Source organism: Plecotus auritus (genome assembly GCF_963455305.1).
Source record: "Plecotus auritus genome assembly, chromosome: 12".
In the NCBI taxonomy this organism is placed as follows: Eukaryota; Metazoa; Chordata; class Mammalia; order Chiroptera; family Vespertilionidae; genus Plecotus; species Plecotus auritus.
In genome coordinates, this window is record NC_137778.1 from 1,158,415 (window position 1) to 1,185,127 (window position 26,713).

The window sequence follows — 26,713 nt, forward strand, 5'->3', positions numbered from 1 at the left end:
TATAAGAGTTTGAGCAAAATTTTGAGGATGTGCTCAGAAGTAAAATCTCAAGGAATTGAGGAAATGCTCTGCAAAATGGCAGTTTTGTAGCTTATTTTATACTAGAGGCCCGGTGCACAAATTTATGCATGGGTGGGGTCCCTTGGCCTGGCCTGCAATTGAGGCCTGTGGGGGGGAAGGGGTAGGCCAGCAGGGGGGAGGGGCCAAGGGAGGTTGGCTGTGGGAGTGCACTGACCACCAGGGGGCAGCTCCTGCATTGAGCATCTTCCCCCTGATGGTCAGTGCGCCTCATAGTGACTGGTCAACTGGTCGTCCAGGTAGTTGGGTACTAATGGTTGCTTAGGCTTTTATTTATATATATAGATAGATGTGAGAATCAAAGGAGAAGGTGTACGGAGGATTACATGAAACCCTCCATTGTTGGTAAATAATGGGGCAGGAGAAAGCAAAGTGGGGAAATTTCAAGGATTGGGTGAAGAGCAAAATGAGGAGACACATACTTCTTTTGCATGGGCGGGTAAGAATAGTGAACATCTACAGCTCAAGGAGACAGTATGTGGGGACGGGTAACAATGGGGGGGGGGGCGGGCTGTGGTCCCCAGCTTTGGAGCCTGCAGTTGTGCCTTCCAGGGACCCGGAAAATGACTCTGACCTCTCAAAGGTGGGTTACCCGAGATGCACAGGCCGTGGAGGGGTCACTTAAGGTAAAGATTGACCTTTTTCAAGGAAGGTGCAGCGTAGGACCTGAGGACCTACTATGACCTGCTTAGTTAGAAACTTATGTTCTGAGCCTCTGGCTTCCATCCTTGGAACCAGACCCGCCCCAGCGCCGGCTTCCTGCCGGCTTCCTTCCGGGCGGGCGCAGGCTCGACCTGGTCTCCGCTTCCGGCTTCCGGTGGGCGGGCGGGCGCGCTTCCGGCTTCATGGCGACCTGAGCCGAGCGGCGCGCGGCGGGCCCCTCCCTGCGAGCCGCTGGAGGCGGCGGCGATGTGACCCGCGGCCGGCTTGCTGCCGGGCGTCGCGTCAGCTCCGTGTCGCCCTCAGTCCGCGCGGATGGCGGCGTCCGGCTGCGCGTGGGGCGCCGAGCCTCCGCGGTTCCTGGAGGCCTTCGGGCGGCTGTGGCAGGTGCAGAGCCGCCTGGGCAGCGGGTCGTCGGCGTCGGTGTACCGGGTGCGCTGCTGCGGCACACCGGGCTCGCCTCCCGGCGCGCTCAAGCAGTTCCTGCCGCCCGGCGCCTCCGGGGCCGCCGCCTCGGCCGCCGAGTACGGCTTCCGCAAGGAGCGCGCGGCGCTGGAGCAGCTGCAGGGCCACCGGAACATCGGTAATGGCGCGGCCCCGGCTGCGCCGGCTGCGGCCGCTGGGCGGGGGCGCAGAGGTCCCTTCCCTGGGACGGCGGCCGCGTCTTTGCTAGACCGTCCTGTGTTGCAAGGAAAGTTTTCCGCCATTGCACAGCGGTGAAAAACGGGAAATGCTTCTAGGGCTTGGGGCATCCCTGCTAACACCCGTAGATGCCCCTCGGTCCGTATTGAGTCCGCGTGGGGAGAAATGACTCAGTGTTTCACGGCGTCCTGTGGAAGTGTGAGAGGTGCACACTTTGTGCTTTTACGTCTGTGGTTCAGACACTCCGAATGGGAGATCTGAACCGATTACTGATGATCGGCCTGTGAAAAAGGCCCTGGTTGTCACTTCCCCCACAGAGCCTGAGTAGTTAGGGCTTTGCCTAATCCATGTTTACTTCCTGGTGAGCATCGTTTGAATACTGGCCTTTTTTATATTACCGTTTTGGAGAAGAATTTAACATTAGTGTGTGTGTTTTTAAGGCTGCATCTTGTCCATGCCCATGGTCTTTAAGAGTGAATTGTTTTGTTTTTGCAGTTTGTACAAACCTAAGGACTTGTTGAATCTGAAAGATTAGGTGCAAATGTCATCTTTAAAAGTCTCTTTTAACATTTAGGTAATTGAGTGCTATTTTGAATCAAAAGTCAATCTTCAAATTTTGTTTTTTCACACTGCGACATTCATCTTAAGAGTAGTACTTAATATTTGGATTTTTACTTAAAATTTTTTAAATTTTTTTTACTTTATATCATTTTTGCTTGGTACCTTCAGTATTCACTGAGTGCTTAGTGAAATACAACTTGAATTATTGTGCCACATTTAATATCTTTGAATAGCAATCAGCTGCTGAAAGTAGTATCATCTTATTTTATTAAAATAACCCAATTACCCCAAAATCTTATTACAGTAGAAGCTTCCTTGCCAGAGTCTGATTTGTAAAGCATTACAATTTGTCTCTTTTCATAGTCACTTTGTATGGAGTCTTTACAATCCATTTCTCTCCAAACGTGCCATCTCGCTGCCTGCTGCTTGAGCTCCTGGACGTCAGCGTTTCAGAATTGCTCTTATACTCCAGTCAGCAGGGCTGCTCCATGTGGATGATACAGCACTGTGCCCGCGACGTGCTGGAGGCCCTCGCTTTCCTTCATCGGGAGGGTTATGTCCATGCAGACCTCAAACCACGTAACATATTGTGGAGTGCAGAGAACGAATGTTTTAAACTCATTGACTTTGGACTTAGCTTCAAAGAAGGCAATCAAGTAAGAAATATGTTCTCCCCCCCCACCCCCAACCCCATCAGAGTCTAAGCTAAATGTCTTTTAAATAGCAGAGGTGGTTTAGTAGAGGCTTAAAAGATAATTTCTAACTTCAGTGATGAAATTCCTGGGGATGAAGCAAATAAAAAAATTTTTCATTGTCAGCATGGAAGAAAGGCCATATGTTTGGGTCAGGTCGGGGAACTAGTGTTAGGAGTAATTCACCTGTAAAATGCTTTTTTATTCTTTGAGCATTTGGTTACTTGCTGAATTATTGGTGTCTGCAGTGTTGGGGCTCCTGGGAGAACACATGTGTGGGTTCTGGCAACCCCCCATTCATCTTGGTTTGTCAGCTCTTTGGACAGTGCCCTTATTTATTAGCAGTACCTAGTGGGCAGGAGACTACAGAAACCAGTAGCTGTCTGGAAATTATGCAGCTTGCCACCTATGAACTGAAGAATTAGGGCAGCCAAGGACTGATTGTTTTGCATTCAGTTGCCAGCAAATACAGTGTACAGGTGGGTGAATGGATGGAAAGTGAGCAGTATTTTACTGGTTGTAATGTTTACTCATCTTCTTTAGGATGTGAAGTATATTCAGACAGACGGGTATCGGGCTCCAGAAGCAGAACTTCAGAATTGCATGGCCCAGGCTGGCTTGCAGAGCGACACAGAGTGCACCTCGGCCGTTGACCTGTGGAGCCTCGGCATCATTTTACTGGAAATGTTCTCAGGCGTGAAACTGAAACACACCATCAGGTCTCAGGAATGGAAGGTAACCAGCGCCAGTGCTTTGCTCGGGGTCCCTTGTCCCAGTTTCAGACTCCGAGGCTTACAGTGATTCTTGGTGAGGACTCTGCCTCACGCCCTCTATCCCCCACTTCCTGCACTGTGGCTCCTGACAGCTGCTGCTCCTCCCACAGCTACAGGCGCTGCTCAGCATTGTGCTCACTGTGCCTGGGCTCAGGCCTGGCGTGGAGTCATTGCTGGAACGACGGCCTTTTCCTGAAGAAGCAAAAGGGATTTCTTTTGTTTAGTAATTTAGTTATACTGCAGTATGCAGCAGTATGTTATCAGTTAAATGCTATTCTTTATATTATGTTTACAGTTAATGCAGTTGAAGTATTTTAATGCACAGCCTCATTGAATTCTAACAATTCTGTGAGGATGGTCAGAGAGATGTTGGCTACTCTGTTCAAATGAACCAGAGACTCAGATGTGGAAAACCTCTGGCTCTGGATCATACGACTGTCCTCCCACCTCGGGCTTTGTCCACTGTCCTACACACCTTCCTACTCGTCCGCCATGTGTGCACTTTCCTGGTAATGTGACTGCTGCTTACAGCGTTGTTACTGTGGGAACAGGGACTGACTTCCAAACCTCTGACACAGGAGTGAATTTTCTGTGTGTTCACAAGTTAAGAATTAACCTCAATATGTCTTTAAACACATTCTGGGACTTTAATGTTGTGATGATGTTAGTATCCTTTAGGCTAGAGGTTTGGTAAATAGTACAATGTTTAGGAATTACTGGTTTGATATTAAACATCTGGTACCGAGTGTGTGGTTGTTGGGCCGTTGGGAGTAGCAGCTCTCTGAAGGAATGTTTTAATCATCTAGTGGGTGAACCAACTGCTTACTTTTGGCCAAAACCATGCTGCCAGGCAAGTAAAGCCAGTATTACTCTTTGTCATTGGTGCTCCCTGCAGCCGGGAGGCCAGATACCTTCCCTGGTGTCAGTGCAGGTCAGTCCTCCCAGGGCTTCCACTGCCTGAGCCTTTGGACTCGTTCTGCTTGGGCCAGAACCGATCAGAACTGGTCCACAGTCGGGCATTTTGTGGTGAAATTTGGAGGCATGATGTGCACTTAATGGAATCCCCAGTATTCACTTCCTGGATAAAAATATCATTACATATTTCATCACTTTCTCTGAAGGCAAAATTGCCAAGTGAGTGTGAGTGTAGGCTCTGAAGTGGTGCGATGAGGTTCAGATTTTGCCTCCAGCTCTTACTAAGCTAGTTATTTAGGTTCACCAGACCATGGTTTACTTCCTGTAAAACGAGGATAATCCTGTATAATAAAAGGCTAATATGCAAATAGACCGAATGGTGGAATGACCAGTCGCTATGATGTGCACTGACCACCAGAGGGCAGACGCTCAACGCAGGAGCTGCCCCCTGGTGGTCAGTGCGCTCCCACAGGGGGAGCGCCGCTCAGCCAAAAAGTGGTGGTGGGAGCCTCTCCCGCCTCCACGGCAGCGCTAAGGATGTCTGACTAAGCCGTCAGTCGGACATCCCCCAAGGGCTCCTGGACTGCGAGAGGGTGCAGGCCAGGCTGAGGGACACCACCCCTCACCCCAGTACACGAATTTTGTGCACTGGGCCTCTAGTCCTATATAACAAAACCCTAATATGCTAAGTGCCTGACCATTCAACCAGTCGCTATGACGCGCACTGACCACCAGGGGCAGACACTCTGCCTGGTAGGTTAGCTTGCTGTTGGGGTCTGGCTGATCGGGACTGAACAAGACGGGCTGGACACGCCCTGAAGCCCTCCTGCGGTCCCTCCCCAGCCCCGATTGTGCACCGGTGGAGTTCTTGGGCTGGCCTGCGCCCTCTAGCAAACCGGGACCCTTCGGGGGATGTCGGAGAGTCGGTTTTGACCTGATCCCCATAGGCCAGGCATATGTCTGATTAGAGTATTGGGGTTAAAAAAGGAATGCCTAGTGCTTAACATGTGTGTGCCTATGGGGCATTTAGAAACTTTAGTGAACATGATGCTGTCAGGTCTTTTTACTCATGTACATACTTCATGGTACTCAGAGAAATAGTATGTCCCACAGGATTTAGAATGTGAATAATATAACAAATGCAGTTTTTAAATCGTGCCTTGTTCTCCTGGATAATTTATTTTATTTCTATCTGAAACCAACTGCAGACTCATCACTGAGACACGGGCTCACCCAGCACACCTGCATTTTCTCACTTTGTGTTGAGCTGCATTCTCATGTGGTTATTTCGGTGTTTCTTTGCTTACTCACCCATCGGTTGGTGCTGGTAGCAGGCCAGGTACTGAGGCTAGGACATGAATAATTCTGTACAAAATCTCTTAAGATCGGGAGCTTGAGGAAGAGGGGGTTTCTGTTGCGTTTGACTTAGCAGCTAGTGCCTGGTACGTCAGGAAATGTTGACTGGATTAAATAACCAAAGGAAGACTCTTCTCCCTCGTTTTAGGCAAACAGTTCTGCTATCGTCGATCACATATTTGCCAGGAAAGCAGTGGTGAATGCTGCAATCCCAGCCTATCACCTGAGAGACCTTATCAAAAGGTGCGTCACTTTTACTTCAACTTTGCTATTCACTGAAGAAATTTAGTTATTATTTCTCGTTTGCTTGATCATGTAGTGTGCCATGCTCAGCATGGCCAAGGGTGAACCTGAGGGGGAGCAGTGAAGGATTAAAGAAGACAGACAAGAGAATAAAGCTGGGGCTAGGTGGGGTGCTGCTCTCGGATGGAGAGACAGTGCCACAGCCTGCAAGCCGAGTCTTTGTAGCCAGATTCCATGAGGCAAAGGAAGGGTGTGGTCAAGATGTTTACAATGTTCTCACAGGTTTCGAATCTACTCAATTACATGCACCTGATCAAGCTTTGTTTACTTGCTGCACCTCCTGCAGCCTACATCACTCAGCCACCTGGGACCACAGGTTCGGACCATAAGGTCAAGCTTACAGCCATAGCCTTTGGCTATAATTGTGCTGGGAGGGCTTTGCCCTCCAAGTTGGGACCTGCACGCGGCTTTGCCATGAGAGGACCATGACCTCTCATTAGTCTGAGGCTTGAACCCGTCCAAACGCTGTAGTCGCTCTCCACAATGTAGAGGGTATTCTCCTTTAGAAATAAAACCTACTTGAAACCTTCTGTACAGGCCAGCTTCTTATGAGAAATCTAAGTGATCAAGTCTTTTACTAAATTTATTTTCAGAGGGACATTCTTTTGTTCATGAGGAGTCCTGGGGAGCAGGCCTTCCTGCAGCGGAAACGGGTGATGGGCTCTTATAGCCCTGGCTGTTCTATGTACTTAGAGTCTTTATAAACTTGATGACTGAGTTTGTTTTGGACTACCAAAAAGAGGGTTCAGGTGAGGTCATTATGTATTAAACTTCAAACATTACCATTGAAAACTGTGGAAAAGAACAGTGTTTCTGATTCCTGAGTAGATCCAATCACAATAGATATATTAAAATAAGAAATAATGTGTATTATCAAATAGTTGATTTTTCACAGTTCTAGCATTTATGGTCCAGAAATGAATAAAATAGTATGCTGCAAAAGGGTGGGTCTCCTGATCAAGTCATAGTATTATTGTTTGGAATATTGATCCTATAAATCTTCCAATTAGGTGTTTGTGGGTTTTGTTTGTTTGTTTTTACTTTTGTAATAATTATAGATTCATAGGAACTTGAGGTCTGCCCTTCAGCTAGTTTCCCCCAGTGGTAACTTCTTTCATACCTGTCATGCGAGATCAGACCAGAAATGGATGTCATAATCCACGGACTTGCTTCCATGTACTAACTTTTCTTGTGAGACGAATTAAGTTTAAATAGTGGTTAGTAGATTAGTATCTGATGTCCGACATCACATGTTGCATTTTACCTTGATAAGAAGCAGTGTAATGCCCTAGCTGGTTTGGCTCAGTGGATAGAGCATTGGCCTGCGGACTGAAGGGTCACAGGTTCGATTCCAGTCAAGGGCACATGCCTGGGTTTTGGGCTCGATCCCCAGTAGGAAGCGTGCAGGAAGAAGCCAATCTCTGATTCTCATCATTAATGTTTCTCTCTCTCTCTTTCTCTCTGAAATCAATAAATACATATGTATATGAATATGTATACATATATATGTATATATATGTATATGTATACATATGTATATATATAAAGTAGTGTAAGATTATAGTATAATGGATTCTGTACAGCTGAAACTGATATAATATTGTACACCCATGGTCAGCAAACTGCGGCTCGTGAGCCACATGCGGCTCTTTGGCCCCTTGAATGTGGCTCTTCCACAAAATACCACGGCCTGGGCGAGTCTATTTTGAAGAAGTGGCGTTAGAATAAGTTTAATTTTAAAAAATTTGGCTCTCAAAAGAAATTTCAATCGTTGTACTGTTGATATTTGGCTCTGTTAACTAATGAGTTTGCCAACCACTGTTGTACACCAACTATAATATTTTTAAAATGGGAAAAATTACATAATGGACTAGAGGCTCGGTGCATGAAATTCGTGCAACGGGGGTGGGGGGGGTGTCCCTCAGCCCGGCCTGAACCCTCTCCAATCCGGTACCCCTTGGGGGCAGTTGGACATCCCTCTCACAATCTGGGACTGCTGGCTCCTAACCATTTGCCTGCTTGCCTGCCTGATTGCCCCCTAACTGCTCCCCTGCCAGTGTGATTGACACCTAACTGCTCCCCTGCCGGCCTGATCGCCCCAACTGCCCTCCCCTGCCGGCCTGATTGCCCCCAACTGCCCTCCCCTGGCAGCCCGATGGCCTCCAACTGCCCTCCCCTGCCAGCCTGATCTCCCACAACTGCCCACCCCTGCCGGCCATCTTGTGACGATGTGAGGGTGGCCATCTTATGTTGGCGTTGCGTGAGGGTGTGACGCCACCTAGGCTTTTATTATATAGGATAGGACTAGAGCCCCATTGCATGAAAATTCATGCACTGGACGGGGGTGTCCCTCAGCCCGGCTTGCCCCCTCTCACAGTCCAGGAGCCCTCAGGGGCGGGAGGCGACCTGGCGATCAGAGGAAGGCGACGCCCCCATCACACCTCTGCTGCTGCCACTGCTGGCAGCGCAAGCCTCGGCCGGCCCTGGTTACCTGACCCTTGGCTGGCCCTGGTTACCTGACCCTTGGCTGGCCCTGGTTACCTGAGCCTTGGGTGGCTCTGGGTGGCTGGGCAGCCACCATCCGAGGCTTGCCTGCGCCTCAGGCCGGCCTTGGGCAGCTGGGGGGCTGAGTGCGGGTACGGCTGCACTGTGCGCCTGCCACTGCTGCCCCCCTCCCACCTCTCCGGATGGGGCTGAAAGGACTGGGAGATTACTGTGGGGCTGAGGGGACTGGGCGCCACCATCTTGTTGCTATGGGCGCAACCATCTTAGTGACGGAGTGATGGTCAATTTGCATATTCCCTCTTTATTAGATAGGATTCTTGCTTGTAAGTCCGATCATCTAAGTTCTAGTATTGACTGTGGTTTTTTTTAATTATACAACTAATACTAAATTTGGAAGCTACAGAAAATTGTGACGAGGAAAATAAAATTATACACCCCTCTCTAGTGTTAGCAGTTGGTGCATTTCTTCTCAGTGTTTTCTTGTGTACTTGGTTATGTGTCCAGGCGTGGTTATTTGAACTTCTCTATGGAATTACACAGACACTGAGAACAAATGTGCAGCTCAGTGGGTCTCTAGGAATCACTTTGTCCACCATTTAGGTCAAGAAACAGCTTCGAGGTCGCTCGCAAGTCCCAGGTCTCCATCCAAGCCTCTTCCTCTTCCCCAGAGTAACCACTGCCCTGACTTCATGCTAATTACCTCCTTGTTTCATTGCCATTAATAACAAAGTGTGCATCCTTAAACACTGTGGTTTAGAGTTATTCTAAGAAGCAGTCCCTTTAAAATCTGTCTGAATCTAAAACGTCTGTTTCTATCTCCTACCCCCTCCCGTGTTTCTGTTGAACAGCTTGGGCTGTTGGCTCAGTGCAGTTGCCCACAGTCTGAACTTCGCAGGTTGTGTTATGTGGTGTAGTTTAGCACAGTTCTCTGTTTATTTCTTGTAAATTGGTGGTTGTATCTAGAGGGTTTGAATTTTAAAGTAATTTTTGTCGGGACTGCAGTTGGCATGGTGCTCTTTACAGGGAGACACCTGGTCACCTGTCAGTTCTCATTGTCTAGATCTCTGTTAGGGGGTGTTCACATCTGTCATCTGTTCTCCCCATGGTTAACCAAACAACAGGGAAATGCTGGATTCTCTCTCTCGTTTTCGTAATGTGGCAATGCCCTGTCATCCTCCAAAGGGATCATGCCTTCTTTGGAACTTAAAAGTATCATTATTAACGAGTGGGTTTAAATATAGCTGATGTGTATTTGCAGTCTTCTCATCGGAGCTGTGTCCTGTCTGAGGGACGGGAACCTCTGTAGGTGGGCTCTGGCGGACCTCGTTATCATGTTCTGACAACTTCCTTGCTGTGACAGGCCGTTCCCAGTCACCTCTTGCATGTCCTGCCCAGACCTGGAAGTAGCCATTTCTCCAGGAAGCATGGTTTCTTTTAGTAGGGAGTGGTATTTTAAAATCACAGTCTGGGTATTAGGTATACTCATTGGTACTGGGTGGTGTCGTGTCTAGGCCTTTTAAGGGGACAGAGGTCATACTGATAGTTATGTCCAAACTCAGGACAACCAATGATGTCTTTGTTTTACGTCTCTATCTCCTTTCTTCTGGGTCAGTGGTTGGCAAACCGCAGCTCGCGAGCCACATGCGGCTCTTTGGCCCCTTGAGTGTGGCTCTTCCACAAAATACCATGGCCTGGGTGAGTCTATTTGAAGAAGTGGCGTTAGAAGAAGTTTAAGTTTAAAAAATTTGGCTCTCAAAAGAAATTTCAATCATTGTACTGTTGATATTTGGCTCTGTTGACTAATGAGTGTGCCGACCACTGTTCTGGGTCAACAGTTCCGGCTCTCAGCACAGAGGGGATGCAGAATTAGAATGTTTCTTAACCATTCACTTGCTTTGTGTACTAATGGAAGCGCTCAGACAGCCTCGGCACAAGGACAGCCGTTATTCTTGGAGCGGTTGCTGAAAGCGCTCTGTGTGCTGGGCTCTCCCGTCCTTCCCCATTGCAGTAGCAGTTGTATCTGCACTAGCAGGTCACATGGCCACTGCGTCCTGTCCTCTCTGCTCTGACACTAGCCTCTGGGACTTGTTGGCTTTGTTGGGTTAGTCTTTTCTCTGGTTCAGCTGGTGCTTTTCTGTGCTGCCTTCCACAAAGGTGCCAGCAGTGGGAGTCTCGCCACGGGAAGTTTTGCCCCTTGCCTCTGTATTTTGGTGTGTATAGAGGTCACCTAGTTTTGTTGTAGAAGTTGTCCATCAAGTTGCTCTATATTGTTGTCATTGCTATCGAGTTGCTCAATTTTTGACAACATTCAAAAACCACCTCACCACTATCCTTTTTAATTTGTATTATTCAATCTGTTTAGCTTTCCTTTCACTTAATGTTATAAAGTGTGGATCACTTTCTCTTGTATTTATTAACCTAAACAAAAACAATTTAAGTTGAAACATATTGTTCCCTAGGTTTGTATCATGATTTATTGAACCATTTGTTTATAAATAGCATCTCCGTTTTCACAGAGGAAGGATTCAGTAGTCACACTCAGGGGACCAGTGCTGTGGTGCACTAGTTTTGTCGTCTTCAGTGTTAGCATTCCAGGAGACTGATGATGCTCTGTGTTTCAGCATGCTGCACGAGGACCCGGGCCAGAGGGCGCCTGCCGACGTGGCTCTGTGCAGCCCCTTCTTCAGCATTCCTTTTGGTAAGTTGTGCATGGCTTTATTCCTTCCTGGGGTTGTTTGAACTAATGTATATTTCCAAGCTCCCCTGCCTGGTGTTCATCGATTTATTTGGGGAGCTTACATCTGACAATGTCTTAACAAACCCCAACAGCCCCTCACATCGAAGACCTGGTGATGCTCCCTACCCCGGTGCTGAGGCTGCTCAATGTGCTGGACGGTGACTACCTCGAGAGCGAGGAGGGGTACGAAGGTCAGTGCTACCTCCGCTGGGTGTTCACATCTTCCTTAAGAGGTCTGCCGGGGACATCTCTCCCCAAGATTCTCAGAGCTTCCTCGTCTGTACAGTGAGGATATTGAATTCTGTGATTTAAAATGCTCTCACTTTCTGATTCCTGTTATAGAGTATGTCCCCCGCAGGGTTCATGTAGCAAAGCCCTCTTCCCCAATGTGATAGTATTTGGAATTGGAGCCAGTTTTTGGTAAATCTGAAGGCAGGTGACGTGCAGAGGGCGGAGCATGAGTGACTGTGGGCGTCTCGGCAGAGCTGCACCTGAGCCTGGCAGGAGTTGGCTGAGGCTGAGGGTGAGAAGCAGCCAGAGACCTGGCTAAGGGCAGGTGTGGCGTGTTCAGAGAGTGGCCAGCTGTTGGGTGTGGCTGCATCATAGGATATTTATTGGGGAGCAGTCAGTTTGCTGTGTTGAAGGACTTGAATTTTATCCCAGAGGTCACAGCCTTGGAACATAAGCTTGCACAGAGCTTTGGGTCGGCCCAGAGCACTCCCTGTTCATTGTTGAATGAGGCAGGAGCCATTACAGATGTCAGGGAGGAGGGAATCAGACTTACGCTTCCGTACAAGCATTCTGGGAGCACAGTGGTGAGTGTGCTAACCAGAGCCAGACTCAAAATGTCCTTTTCTTTGTGGACAGTCAGACCATTGCAGGCAGGGCTAAGTTACCACCTGTTTCCTGGAAAGTAAATCATTTGACAACCCTGGGCTTTGCTTAGTTATCTGACGAATGAAACAAAGATAATTTATTTGAACCTGTGACGGTTGTTAGTACCTGTAGCCTCGACTTTTCAGGATGCCTCCTCATCTGAATGGATGGCCGTGCCCTCAGCTTTGCTTTAGTCAGGCCCTTAGGGTGCACTGGTTCTGTCTCCTCCTGGTAATTCTCATCTTTACAAAACTCAGGCTCTCTTGGATAGACCTCAGGTAGACTACAGCTGCTCTCTTGGATAGACCTCAGGTAGACTACAGCTGCTCTCTTGGATAGACCTCAGGTAGACTACAGCTGCTCTCTTGGATAGACCTCAGGTAGACTACAGCTGCTCTCTTGGATAGACCTCAGGTAGATTACACCTGCTCTTTGCTATTTTACTATGCAACCCTTTTTTTATGCTCCTACATACACCTAGTGTTTCAAATGTTTGAATGTAGATACTGAGTCTTAGTGTTTAAGAGTCTCTCATGAACGCCTTTGTTTTGATTAGAAGGTCATCGTTAGATTACATTAAATTAGTTTTAGGTGAGTTTGTTTAGTTATCGTGTGTGGGAATAGTCTTGTCATCTTGGTGGGGTTGGGTAAGGAAGTGAGATTCAAATCTTCCTCTTTAGACCAAAATAAATTCTCAATCAAGTGAAGACTAAAATACTAAAAAACAAAACAAAACATAAGACAGAGTAAGGGAAGGAATAGAACAGGGCTGGAAGGAAAAGGAGGGAGGGAAGGAAGATAGGTGGGAATAAAAGCAAAAAATTAACTTAAAAGTTATGGGAGATTTTTAAAAATAATATTCCTGGAGCAGGAAAAACCTCTTACAAGTTGATCACAAAACTCAGAAACAGTAAAATGGTAATGCAACAAATTTACCCTGACAAACCACCATGAGAAAGATTAAGACAAGTACAATCTAAGAAAAAATAGACACAGCTCTTATCAGAGACAGAGGCCCTGTTAACCCACCCAGGAGACGGTGGGCGAAGGACACAAACAGACGGTCTCCAGGAAAGGGTGTGCCAGGGTATCTCACCCATAGATTTTGTTCTCGTTTATTGAAATGCTCATTAAAACCATACTGTGATGTCTGTGACCCATCCTATTAACAATGGGAACGTATTTGATGACCCTCTGTGGGGTAGGTTCGGAGGTCACTGCAGAGTGTTCACGTTGGGAAACTTTGAAATGTGATGCTAACAGAATCAATTAATTCAGACCATGTGACCTAGCAGTTCCATTTCTAGGAAGGCAACTTAGAAATACACAAATGAAATGAGACCTGTGCCAGCTTATCTATTATAGATTGAATGTTGTTTGAATGTAGATAATAATCTGCTTTTGAGCAGTAGGAGGCATATTAGAGACTTGATCAACCATTCAGGAGGTGAAATATCACACAGCCACAAAAACAAACAAGAAATTTCATGTAATGATTTTGAAAGATCTTAAAGATTCAGTGTTAAGAAAGGGCAAGACTGGAATTTTTCACTTAAAGACATAATCTTATTTGCTTGTATGAGCTTATGTTTATGGAGGAGATGGTCATGCTTGCTGACTTCAGGGAGGGGCCGGGATGGAAGTTGGGAAGGAGGAGGAGGACTGCTATTTCCAGATTTTGGATTTCGGATGTATTAGCTATTCAAAGTGTTAAAATATAAAAAGAAAACTTTTAAATGTATTGAATTTATATACTTAAGCTTAATTTTCAAAGCTATAGAAAGCGATCGTATTACTTAAATATGGATTCCTGAGTTCTTTGATGATTACATTTTTTGAATGATGGATCTTGTTCATTGCATGGAGTGGGGCTGTGTTTGGACACACAGATGCTGTGGAAGACGTGCGGGAGGAGTGCCAGAAGTATGGGCCGGTGGTGTCGCTGCTGGTTCCCAAGGAGAGCCCTGGCCGGGGACAGGTGAGAGGTGCCCTCCTCCCTCGTCAGTGAGAGACGACTGGAATTCGCTCCATGGTGTTTTAGTTCTGTAGAAAATGTAGACAAAAACGTTGCTAGAGGTTATGAAGTTTTCATTATGGAGGCTTTATTTTCTTGTACTTTTTCCTTTTTTTCCAAAAGTTCTGTAATATGCATACATTTATCAGTTAGTATTTGTTTTTTAAAAAGTATTAATCTGCTTTTGAGCCATTGTAAACGGTGACACCAACAGAATCATGTACAACTCTGGGTCAGGTTCAGTACAAAAATATTTTGGCCCGATTTTGTTCTCATTAAGTAGAGGTAGAAAACCATTTAGGTTATGTTCTGATTATAACAGAATTACCATCCATCTGAGTTCCAGTCTCAGTGTGACTAGCTTTGTGGCAATTCTTAGTTGTTTTTTTTTGTCTATAAAATGTATGGGCTAAACCAGGGGTGGGCAAACTTTTTGACTCGAGGGCCACAATGGGTTCTTAAACTGGACCGGAGGGCCGGAACAAAAGCATGGATGGAGTGTTTGTGTGAACTAATATAAATTCAAAGTAAAGGAGCGGAGGGGAGAGCAAGAGAACCCTCCACTCTTTTGGCTCCGCGGGCCGGATAGAACAGCCGAATGGGCCGGATCCGGTCCGTGGGCCGTAGTTTGCCCATGGCTAGGCTAAACCTAGGATAACAGAGTTTTTTTTAGAAACTGTGGTTTTAAATTAAATTATATGGCAAAGAAGATAGAATTCTTCCTTCTGTCTGTAGTATTTTTATTTTCTGGAAAACAGAATATTGTTTTAGCATCTCAGTTTCCCAGCCTTGACACCTTTGAAACATGCTCTGGGTAGTTCCTGCTGGGGCTGCCTAGTGCCTGGGGCTGCCTAGTGCCTGGGGCTGCCTAGTGCATGGGGCTGCCTAGTGCCTGGGGCTGCCTAGTGCATGGGGCTGCCTAGTGCCTGGGGCTGCCTAGTGCCTGGGGCTGCCTAGTGCCTGGGGGTGGCTAGTGCCTGGGGCTGCCTAGTGCCTGGGGCTGCCTAGTGCCTGGGGCTGCCTAGTGCCTGGGGGTGGCTAGTGCCTGGGGCTGCCTAGTGCCTGGGGCTGCCTAGTGCCTGGGGCTGGCTAGTGCATGCGGGTGTCTAGTGCATGGGGGTGTCTAGTGCATGGGGGTGTCTAGTGCATGCGGGTGTCTAGTGCATGGGGGTGTCAGTGCATGGGGGTGTCTAGTGCATGCGGGTGTCTAGTGCATGGGGGTGTCAGTGCATGGGGGTGTCAGTGCATGGGGGTGTCTAGTGCATGGGGGTGTCAGTGCATGGGGGTGTCTAGTGCATGGGGGTGTCTAGTGCATGCGGGTGACTAGTGCATGGGGGTGTCAGTGCATGGGGGTGTCTAGTGCATGGGGGTGTCTAGTGCATGGGGGTGTCTAGTGCATGGGGGTGTCAGTGCATGGGGGTGTCTAGTGCATGGGGGTGTCTAGTGCATGCGGGTGTCTAGTGCATGGGGGTGTCTAGTGCATGGGGCTGGCTAGTGCATGCGGGTGTCTAGTGCATGGGGGTGTCTAGTGCATGGGGGTGGCTAGTGCATGGGGGTGTCTAGTGCATGCGGGTGTCTAGTGCATGGGGGTGTCTAGTGCATGGGGGTGTCTAGTGCATGGGGGTGTCTAGTGCATGGGGGTGTCAGTGCATGGGGGTGTCAGTGCATGGGGGTGTCTAGTGCATGGGGCTGCCTAGTGCATGGGGGTGTCAGTGCATGGGGGTGTCTAGTGCATGCGGGTGTCTAGTGCATGCGGGTGTCTAGTGCATGGGGGTGTCTAGTGCATGGGGGTGTCTAGTGCATGGGGCTGCCTAGTGCATGGGGGTGTCAGTGCATGGGGGTGTCTAGTGCATGGGGGTGTCAGTGCATGGGGGTGTCAGTGCATGCGGGTGTCAGTGCATGCGGGTGTCTAGTGCATGGGGGTGTCTAGTGCATGGGGGTGTCAGTGCATGGGGGTGTCAGTGCATGGGGGTGTCAGTGCATGGGGGTGTCAGTGCATGGGGGCTGTTTTGGACACTGGGCTATCTCGATGGGTGTGGAAGGAGTCAGACTGGGAAAGAGAGTTCCGGTGGAGGGCGCTAGCAGGTGTGAGGGTCAGTGAGACCTCAGATTGGGAGTGGGGAGAGCAGGTGTGATCACAGAGGTGTGGGTTGGCAGACTGAGGAGGGAGGGCTGAAGGTTTGAATTGAGGACCAGTGTGGTCCACCTCCACATTAGCCTCTGGTCAGGAGGACACGAACCTGACCAGGGAAGCAGGAAGAGCGTTTCCAGGGGGGTGTCCAGCATCAAGGTGATAGGAAAGAGGAAGTCTCCCGTGAAAGGACACCTGCGTTGAGACGCTTCCCTGGAATTCCCGTGGGGAGGAGTGACAGTCACTCGTTAGCCTGGAATCCCAGGTCTTCACTCCTTTCGGCTTTTGAGAATGTTTGTTACCCGGTCACTCATCCCCTGACCTGGTTCAGCACAGAGGAGCCTGTCCCCCAGATGGACAGACTCACAGGTGCTGCAGCCCTCTCCGAGAGGACCACACACCCTGCACAAGGACGGGCCCAGGAGCATCTCAACCACTGCCACCTTAGTACAAGCTTCTGTGGTCGTGCGGAGCCAGCCTGTCCCTGGACTTGGGAACACTTTCATGTAGTAATGATGTAAACTGTACACCCATTTTATTTCTGCCATTGAGTCAATGCTGGAGAGAAGGCTTTGTGCCAGAGTAAGGTCAAGGACCCAAACAAATTTTCCAAGTCAGAATGTTGAGTCCTCCATCCTACACCCGCTTCAGGTTTTTATGAACCACAAAGTTCCTTTATGTGACACGATCCAGCATGCAGTCACCAGACACCTCGCATGGCAGTGCCGGGGTCCTTCACCTCCATCCTTGTTTATTTTTTAATTTAAAAAAATCCTCCTCTGAGGATATGTTTTTATTGATTTTTAGAGAGTGAAAGGGAGGAAGGGAGGGAGAGAAAGGAGAGACAGAAGAAACAGTGATGTGAGATGAAACATTGATCGGCTGCCTCCTGAACACACCCTGACCAGAGATCAAACCCGTAACCTTTTGGTGTATGAAATAACGCTCCAACAAACAGAGCCACCTGACCAGGGCTCCATCCTGATTTCTTTCTTTCTTTTTTTAAAATATGTTTTTATTGATTTCAGAGAGATGAAGGGAGAGGGAGAGAGAGATAGAAACGTCATTGTGAGAGAATCATCGATTAGCTGCCTCCTGCTCGCTCCCTACTGGGGATCGAGCCTGCAACCTGGGCATGGGCCCTGACAGGGAATTGAACTGTGACCCCCTGGTTCATAGGTCAATGCTCTACCACTGAGCCACACTCTATCTTGATTTCTTTTTCCTACTGACTCTCAGGCCACCTCTCCCTTCCTCCGGACAGTCACTTTGAAGGTGATGTATGCCTACCCAGCCAGTTCCTGCGATATTTCCAGTTATTCCAGTCCACACCCCTGCACATGGAGCAGCATGGACACCTATGTTCTCGTTCTGACCGTGGGGGAAGGAGGCAGGGTGCGGGGGGGAGGCTTGTGGGACAGTGTTTATAAAGTCCACAGTAGTGGACAGTGATGTCCTCGGCCTTCACATTCACTCGTCACTCACCCAGAGCAGCTTCCGGTCCTGCAGGCTGGTGCGTGCTCAGTGCCTGCTCAGGTGCGCCACTCTCCACTATACTTGAACTGACCTTTCCTGTGCATAGATGTGTTTAGGTGCCTCATGCTTACACTGGCACAGGTGCCTGCAGTGGCCACGCAGTCCCCGCCGTGCAGGCTGCAGCCCGGGAGCAGGCTGTGCCATCCAGGTGTGCGGAAGGGCCTGTGCTGTTGGCACGAGGAAATCGCTCACAGCTCACTTCTCAGCACGTGCCCTCACGAGGCAGAGCAGGACTGTGTGTGGAGTTGCCTCCTCTTTTCGTGCCTGGAGGCGGCTACGCCCTGCGGAGGTGACTGCTCTGTCCAGGTGAGAAGGGCTCCTGCGAGATGGAAGTGGCTGCCGCCTGAACTTCTGGGTAGACCTGATTTTAGGAAAAGGTGCAGATGAACGTTGAGAACCTAGAAGCTGATTTCCTTCCACTGTTGTTTGTGGAACGTCTGTGCTAGTGGTAGGGCTGGTCCTAGTCTCCTGGCGACCGAGGACACGCCATTTCAGGTTGTTTCTTCTCCCTGGGACTTCGCTTTGGATCAGACAGCACTTGTGAGCTGTTATGCTGTGTCCTCCACCAGGCTTAGGTGGGCTCAGATGCTCTGGAAAAGGAAATGACCTTCCTTCCTACAGTTGTGGCATCCACACATCTTCCGTATTTTCCCTGAAAGTGTGGCTGCCTCGGGCGTGCTGAGGAGCGCTCGGCCCTGCGTCCTATCTTTGGCCGTCCCCTCACTGCCCAGCACTGCTCTGCGGACTGGGCAAGAGGCTGTATGTTGTCACCCAACTGGTCTTCGTTGGATTTTCTGAATTGACTGAGTTCTAAGGGAGCATCCTAAATCTTGCTGCTCAAAAATGTGTCCACGGACCAACCGAATCTGGTGGCCACGTGGGACCTCGGTAGCAGTGCCCCCGAGAGCCTGGTGGGAATGAGGCCCTGTGTTCTGTCTCCACAGGTCTTCGTCGAGTACGCGAATGCTGGGGACTCCAAAGCTGCTCAGAAGCTGCTGACGGGAAGGAGGTTCGATGGGAAGTTTGTCGTGGCTACGTTCTACCCGCTGAGTGCCTACAAGAGGGGGTACCTGTACCAAACCTTGCTTTAATCAGCAACCTTGGGAGATCTGCCCTGTGTCTCCTCTCCCACTCCCTGGGTTATTATATTACACCCAAATGCAGGAGCACCCCTTCCCGTTGGGAGGGGACACCTTGTACATTTGTTTCACCTGCTCATGAGCGGCTGTTGCTCAAGCACTGACTGCACTGCAGACTCGGGCCCCCGCGCAGGGCGGGCCTCTCCCCATCCCAGGAGGGCCCCTGCTGCGTGCAGCCTCGACACTCATTATTGCATGTGATCGTGAGTCAGGAGTGACGGGCGGTGCCCAGGGAGCATGGACACCGTTGGAGTGGTGATGTCTCCTGCACAGCACTCCTGTGTCGTCCATGTCCTTGGCGGGCGCTGGGAGCTCCGTGACGTTACCTCCTTGTCCACACTGAGTTACCATCGGTCCAGAAGTCCTGTAGCGCGAATATTTCTTTAAGGAGCCTGCAGTGAGCCTGGCTACAGGCTTTTAAATTAAGGGTTTTAAGCTGGAAAGCTGAGGCTTGATGTTGCACAACCTGACGTCTGGCGTGTGCTTGCATGAGTGCAAGTGGGAGAGTTGAGAGAAAACCTGGGTCGGTCCTTTTCCTGTGAGTCCTGTGAGCTGATCCCATCCACACCAACCCATTCCCTACACATCATACCTGTAACGTTCAGGATGTCAGCTTTTTTGAGAGTTGGCCTGTCTGATAGAAGGTAAATGAGAAACATTCCTGGGAGGCTCAGAACAAGTGAGTCTAGACTGGGTCCCATTGAAATCTCTTAATTTAATGGTTGGCTCGGAGGGGAAGTTCTGCCTCGAGCGGCTTTCTCATTCCATCTGCGTTAGACCCGGGTGAGCTCATCTTTGCTGAATCTCGTGATCACTGCTAGTTCCTCAAAGTGTTCTCCCTGCATGGCGGGAAACTAAAGTGGTCAGAAAGAAAAACCTCGATGTTCAGTGAAAGGAAAAGAAGAAACAGTAGGCACAGGGAGGGTGACGGGGTCTTCTGTCCTGCTGCTCCTCATTCCCTGCTCCCTCCTTCCCTGGCGGAGCCAGAGCCTCGCCCACGGGGTCTGGTTTGGAAGTCGGGAGAGTGAAGAAAGGTGAGGCTGCCCAGGTGGGATTGGGAAGGAAGGACAACTGCACTGAGATCGGGGACACAGGGTCACGGGCTTCCTGTCACTTTAGATTGTCTTTAAGGATTTAAACTTAGGAAACCTTTATAAAGCACTGATTATACAAAAGGTAGTAGTGTACAGAGTATGACTTTTCTTGTTTCCTTTCCTAAATGAAATCGCTATTTATTTATTTTTCCCTAAGGAATGTTCTTGTGTATCTTTCCCACTGGAGCTGTGCAGGCCACCGAGAGCCCCAGTGCAGCTTAAACTTCAGAGCGGGCGTTGTGTGACCTGTGCAGCAGTGACTGCTCCGTAGTTCAGTTACCAAGTCTAGACTCTTTCTTAGTGCGCGCTCGGGAGCCCGGGTCACCTTAGTGCGCGCTCGGGAGCCCGGGTCACCTTAGTGCGCGCTCGGGAGCCCGGGTCACCTTAGTGCGCGCTCGGGAGCCCGGGTCACCTTAGTGCGCGCTCGGGAGCCCGGTCTCCTTAGTGCGCGCTCGGGAGCCCGGTCTCCTTAGTGCGCGCTCGGGAGCCCGGTTTCCTTAGTGTGCGCTCGGGAGCCCGGTCTCCTTAGTGTGCGCTCTGGTGCAGAATCGCAAAGGCTGCGGCCTGGTCCCGGGGGAAGTCTGCAGGTCAGCACGACCCTTCCCTTTGGAGGAGGAACTCTTCCCTGTGCCCTTGCAGAGACCGACTAGCGGTTTGATTTCAAATACTAATTTAAGAGAATGAAACCCGCATGGTGGGGACCTAAGCGGCCCTAAGACATCAATGTTTGTGCAGGTGGTAGCTTCCCTGGTGATGAAAAGCCTGGTCCTTCTGTACATGCTGATGAACAGAGTACAAGTGAATTCTTTTTGAGGGCAAGCATTCTAGGTGAGCACTGAACCTCGCATTCCCCTGTCCCGACCACCAAAACCCAAGTCCTTAGAATAAATGCTGCAGCGGCTTCAGGCAGTGGCTGCTGATTCCGCGCTGCGCCCCACCGTGCTCCTCAGTTCTCGTCTCAGTGCTGTGCATGCAAACATTTATGTGGTGGTTAACACACGCGTGTCACTACAGAAGATGCTGGCTAGATTATAAGGGAGCTGAGGGAGTACCTGGTGAGCCTGAGTACCATTTATTGAATTAAATATTTTGTATTAAAGCCACAAAATTGAAAAAAGATGCCTCCTATGCTTTAAGTTATTTCCTAGCTCTTAGCCCATTACTACCAAAGACATTTGTATTCTTCTCACAGGATCAGAAATTCAGTCTTAGTATCTTCTTAAATCGCAACCAAATATTTTCAAAGATGCCCTTTTCATGATTCTTTTAGGGTGAAATATATGCACAAATTTAGATCCTTTGAAATTATTAAAAACCTAGAAATTTTCTTTTTGAAAGGTGAGGGGTCATGTCCCTTAACCCCAACCCTTTTGGGAAAATCTGATCTCAGGTAGTTTTTCTTTGCTGAATTAGCATCTGTGCTTCCTTCCTTCTCCTCCCCACCCCACCCCCCAGTTTCTTCTTCATTGTTCATGGTTTCGAGGTGCATTTTTGCCCAAAGACCTGTAACTTGGCTCTTCTGTGGCGCTGTTTGGAGAGAGAGGTTGGAGGTTGGCAGGAAGCGCTTTCCCAGCTTCGAAGCGTCTGTAAGAAGAGGAGAACAGGCTGCACTCGCCCCTGAAGGAGACTAGAGACTCCTGCAGTGGAGGCTGCCTGTGGGCCTGGCGTCCCCTTGAGTCTGTCCTCCCCGCAGCCCTGAGAGCTCCCTCTGCTGGGCCCCGATCGAAGCTGCGCCCTACACCTTGGTCCTGGAGCACACACTGCCAGCTGCTGGCATGCTGGCTTTCATTCATTGTTGTAAAGGTCCATTGTACTGGGTTTATATTTAACTTTGAGCAGGTTTATTTTAAGGAATGCTGCCAGAAACATTGCTGCGAGTGGAGGAGACCGCCTGCCCGAGGCGGTTTCCTCTGATGACCCGGCTTTCACCTGCTAGCACTGGCCACCTCTCCGGAAGGCACGGCCCTCCCCTGGCTCAGGGCTGGAGTTTACTGATCAATGCAGGTCCCTGACACTTGGGCATCAGATTCTTTTTAGGTCTTATTTTTCACTTACCAGTGGTAGGCCCGTCTTACATAATTTCTGCTACCAGTTACACCTGGCAGGGGGACGTTGTTTTTGGTAATTCAATGAAAACCAACACCATTGTAACTGATAGTAACTATAACAGTTTGTTTCTGGGTGAGAGAGTCGGGGAGACTCTCGCTCAGGAACCGAGGCTGGCATGCTGGATACGGCTGTGGCTGTTGGGGGGGCACAGGTGGGATCACATCGGACTTAGTCTGCAGGTGAGCAGGTGTCAGAGGTTTAAGCAAGTGCCTTGTTCCTGGAAACACTGACACTCATTGGGCCGAAAGCTCCCCAGGTGGTGACAGTGAGTGGCCCCCCTGGCTTTTCCTTGGAATAACCTTTGGGTGGAGTCACAGTAAGAAGTCCACAATTCCCTTGGTTTACCTTTTTGTGTGCGTGTAACCCTGTTCATGTTTAATTTCCCCATGTTACACTTGCGAGAAAGCCAGAGCTACGGGTGGAATCTGATTCTTCCTTGGGTCAGTTCCATGTCTCCATTGGGCTCCCCAGTCCTGCCCGCTAGCTCTGATGCAGTTCATGTAGCTCTTGTCAAGGGGGACCTCCAGACCAGCCTGGGAGGCATCTTTCTCAAGGTGCTCAGGGAACCCCCTTCCCCTCCAGAGGGTCGTCTTACCATGTGAGTCTGACTCTCTGGCTTTCTCGGCGATCTCCCCACGGACCCGCTGAGCCTCGCAGCGTCGGGACAGCAGCATTTCTCGGCAGCAAGGGCACACGGGACCTCAATCCCTGCAGCACCAGCGCTCCAGCGAGGGCTTTGCTGGTCGGTCAGCTCCATTTACCTGCCAGGTGCACCATCTGTTATCTCCTGTTCTATCTGTTGACTTGTTTAAATTGCACAGTGACCGGTAGTTTCACAACAATGGTGCACAGTGGACAAGTGCTGTGAATATTTAAAAAGGCAAAGCAATTTTAACTATTTCTGCTGCAAGTTCATAGGAGCAATGGTCTAAAAAAATGGCCCTATAAGCCAGAGAGCCCTGGGGCTTTCTATTTTGCAGGTGACAGGCACAGCCTGTGTTCTCTCACAGGAAGTTTGCGCCATCTTCCTGCAGCTCAGCGCTTTGGCTGTCCCGGCACTGCTTCTGCGATGACTGATGTTTTCAATTTGCTTTACTTGTGCTTGTTAGTTGTCATAATCGTGACGGGTGTGTGTGTGGCACCGTGAATGCTGGCATTCCTGGGGGACTTCTGCCTGCATGGTCCTTCCCACCGGTGCAGCGGCTGGCACGGAGCTCCCTGAGCCACACGTGCTTTATGAGGGGGTTTCAGCACTTCCACTTCAAGGCAAAGGGAAGCATTCTGTCTTACTTGCCTTATGACCATTAATCCTCGTGCAGAAAAGAGCTTATTTTGTTAATGAAAATAAGTCACATTTGGAATAAAAAGAAAAACCCAAACTGAATTGTTAATTCTTCTGTTCCTTTTTGGGAAACCTGTGTAAACACTAGAGCTGTTATCAGAAACTTGGATTGTCGGCAAGAGAATTATTTGTAGGCACTTTCGTACCCCAGTTTGGAATTGTCTGCTGCTAGGTGATCCCCAAAGTAGTGCAATGTCAGGACGGCAGAGCTGGCGGGCCCGGTCTGGTGTGCTCTGCAGCGGTTCCTGTGCTGCGTGGGCTCCAGAGCCGCTGTGGAAGAGCCAGGGAGAGCAAGGTAAGAGGCAGCAACAGTGATGAGGGCATAGCTGCTTCCTGGCTGGTGTCAGTGACCTTCCATGGAGTGTGTGACTTCTTTCAGGTCCCGGTTTGGGGCCTGTAGCATAGTCCGTTACCTTTCTGCACATTCCTCTATGGTTCACCCAGAAAATTCCTTTACGCGTGTGTGGAACCAGGTTGACTGCCTTGTTCAGTTTGTCCTCATTTTTAAAATAAATATTTGGAGCCCAGCTTTTGTGCCTTCAGTGCACGACGCTCTTGTAAGCCAGGGATAGACTGCCCGGGGCGGCCAGTCCCACGCTCCCCGGCAGGTGGGGAGGTGGGGAGGTGGGGAGGTGGGAGGGAGCAGTGTTTGCTTGTTAGGAGAAAGCTGAGCTGCACGTCCGCACACCTGCTTGCAGGGCCGAGCACCCACCTTCCCGCGGGGCCATGCCCCGTCTGCGCTCTTGGGGAAATCTGAAGTACCCTGACCGTCCTTATGTCTCTCCACAGCATGCCCTCGGGGGTGGGAGGGCTTCCCCAGCGAGGCCATAGGTCATCCTCGGCCACTCGGGAAGCGGTGCTCATGGTGTGTGCCTGCTGCAGCAGCGCTGCTGTGCTCCCTCACGGAGTGTCATTGCTGGGTACTGGCTGAGAAGGTATGGCTGGAAAACAGGCGACACCCTGAAAGCTTGTGGATTGGCCCTCGCTGAGAGCTCCTGGAAAACGCCGTGGTGGTTCCGGGGCTGTGTCTCTGTTCCTGGTGACGTCTTGTCTGTGAGTTGTTTTTCATGACGGAGTGGGACTGAATGTCGCTGGATCGGTGCCGAGAAGTTATTTTCTCAGATCCCTACATCCATTTCTACTCGAGTCTTTTAAAACTGTTTTCTTGCTGAGTAGCAAAGAGCCTTTATTTTCCACTTTTCTACGCACCGGAAGTACGGGCTCTGTTGCCGTTGAGTGTATTGTGTGTAGTTTTTGCTGACAACTTTTGTGAACACAATTGCCTTGTTCAGTTTTGTTGTAAACTGACGCACCATGAGATGCACTGTTGATATGCTTTCTGATGTTTGTTTGATAAGGGTGGTAAATAAAGCTTAAAAATAAAGGAATGGCTTCGTTATTTCAACTCTTTCTGTATTTAGTGTTCACGTTAGATTCTTTCTTTGGAGTCTAAAGATACAGCACATTGTTACTGTGAAAGATTATGTGGCCTTCAAGTAAAGAAATTGATTTTTTAATTCATTCTTCTGCGTAACATTGTGACTTGAAGAACCACAGTCCTCCGTCTCTTCGCAGCGTGAGCGCCCTGCCCTGCACCTGCTGAGCGGACGCCGGTTCACACGAGCTGGGACCTGCTCTCTGTTCTCAGTTGCACAGCAGGTGGGGACGGGCGGGGCTGCAGCACATGGCCACTCAGTGCTTCCATGGTGTGTCCCATAGCTGCATGTGTACTTTATAATGTGTGGGATGTAACATATGATGTCCATGTGTGTGCTTCAGTATCTTCATTTACATGTGAAATAGCAGTACTGCTCGGATCAGTTCACAGGACAGTGGTCATGGAAGGGTATACATTTAAGTATGAGTTGAAGGGAATGTGGCCGAGCGGGGGACCTGGGAGTCTGGGACAGGGCTCTGCACCCCTGAGCTGAGATTGATGATAAAGTGGGAGCATTGCTGTGCTCCTGTTGGAAAATACCCACCAGACAGAAGCAGCAGTTACTGCTGCAAGATTGCAACCTTGAAGAGAGCTCAGTGATAGATAAAGGAAACTGAAGTGGAGTTTTTGCCTTCTGAAGGGGAAGCTCACAAAAAGGACACTGCCTTTTAGGTGGAAACGAGCCATTTACAAAGGTCTCGGCCATGTTGGGTGTCCTGAGGGGCCCAGCCTGTGCAATTGGCAGTCGGGAGACTAATCTGTAGTTACTTCGTTTAGAAAGGCAAACCGTATGTTTAACTATGTTACAGCTGTTACAGAAGATGTTTGGAGAGAAAGGATCCAGCATGTAAAGGCTGATCTTTAAGAATGAAAGTAAAAGTTTAGTTAAGCAGCAATCGAACAAGTTGGAATTGGAGGCGTGTGCTGGTCTGCAGTGCTGAGAGAGGCTTTGGGGCAGGCGGTGGGAATTCTCCCCGGGGGTGCTGTGACTGTTCTCCAAGAAGCCTGAATGGAAGCCCGCTTACAGGAGGGATGGGAGGGCCCGGCTGGCAGCAGCACGCTGGCACCTGACCACCTGGCATCAGCGCGGCCTCACTCACACTTCACCTCTTGTTCCCTCCGCCTGACGAACATAAATCAACGTAAGCTTTTCCTGAGCCATGGAAAGTCGCAGATACCGGCAGACGTCGGTGGGACTCTCCTGGGAGCAGTGTCCTGTCACCACCTTGTCACAGCCTGGAGTTTGGCACCGACGCAGAGCGTCCCAGCACAGACACAGGCGCCTCTTCTCACTTGTGTCGATGGCTGTGACCTTGCCCCGCCCAGTGCCCAGGCAGGACTTGTATTTAAAGTATCTGAGAATGTGGGATGCTAGTGTTTCACAGAACACAGTTTGGGAAAAACTAGCTTAGATTGTGTATTTAAATGTGTTCCTTTTTTGGTCATGTAGCCATTGTGAGCACTTGGTTAAACGGGGTTTCCTTAGGGAGCAGTGCTGGCTGCATGTCATCTGTGTCGGTGGTCACCGGGAGCCCGTGCATGCCGGCCAGGCAACTGGGTGGGAGGTGGGAGGTGGGGGGTGCGGGGAAGCCGCTCACTTCAGGGTGAGCCTGGGAAAAGGAAACCCTGTCACTTGCTAAAATGAACAGACGTAGTAGATTCTTAAAATTTTCTATTTCTAATTACATCTTTTTCTATAAATTCCATGCTCAATGAAAATCTGCAAAAACAGCATGTTCCCTCCCTCCCTTTATGTCACTGTGGGTGGAGAGGGCGGGCAGAGGAATGGCATGCTGAATGGCATAGGTATCA

At 49.5% G+C, this 26,713-nt stretch overlaps 1 protein-coding gene across 9 annotated transcripts; it reads left to right on the top strand.

The window, feature by feature from the left end:
* Positions 1 to 894: 894 nt before the first annotated feature.
* On the top strand, positions 895 to 24,851 carry UHMK1 (U2AF homology motif kinase 1). 9 transcript variants are annotated; one of them, XR_013959459.1, is made up of 11 exons: positions 896 to 1,321; positions 2,305 to 2,597; positions 3,177 to 3,368; positions 5,826 to 5,920; positions 11,107 to 11,183; positions 11,315 to 11,413; positions 13,988 to 14,076; positions 18,724 to 18,800; positions 20,748 to 20,840; positions 23,552 to 23,758; positions 24,253 to 24,851. XR_013959459.1 is itself a non-coding variant. In XM_080648653.1 (9 exons), exons 1-9 carry the CDS (start codon positions 1,054 to 1,056, stop codon positions 24,392 to 24,394), a joined length of 1,320 nt encoding a protein of 439 aa, XP_080504779.1. In that variant the 5' UTR covers positions 896 to 1,053; the 3' UTR covers positions 24,395 to 24,851. The 9 variants fall into 9 exon arrangements, 4 of the variants coding, with proteins under 4 accessions (XP_080504779.1, XP_080504781.1, XP_080504782.1 ...); XR_013959460.1 differs by having other exon boundaries at positions 23,636 to 23,758; XR_013959461.1 differs by having other exon boundaries at positions 18,724 to 18,788.
* The last annotated feature ends 1,862 nt before the right edge of the window (positions 24,852 to 26,713 follow it).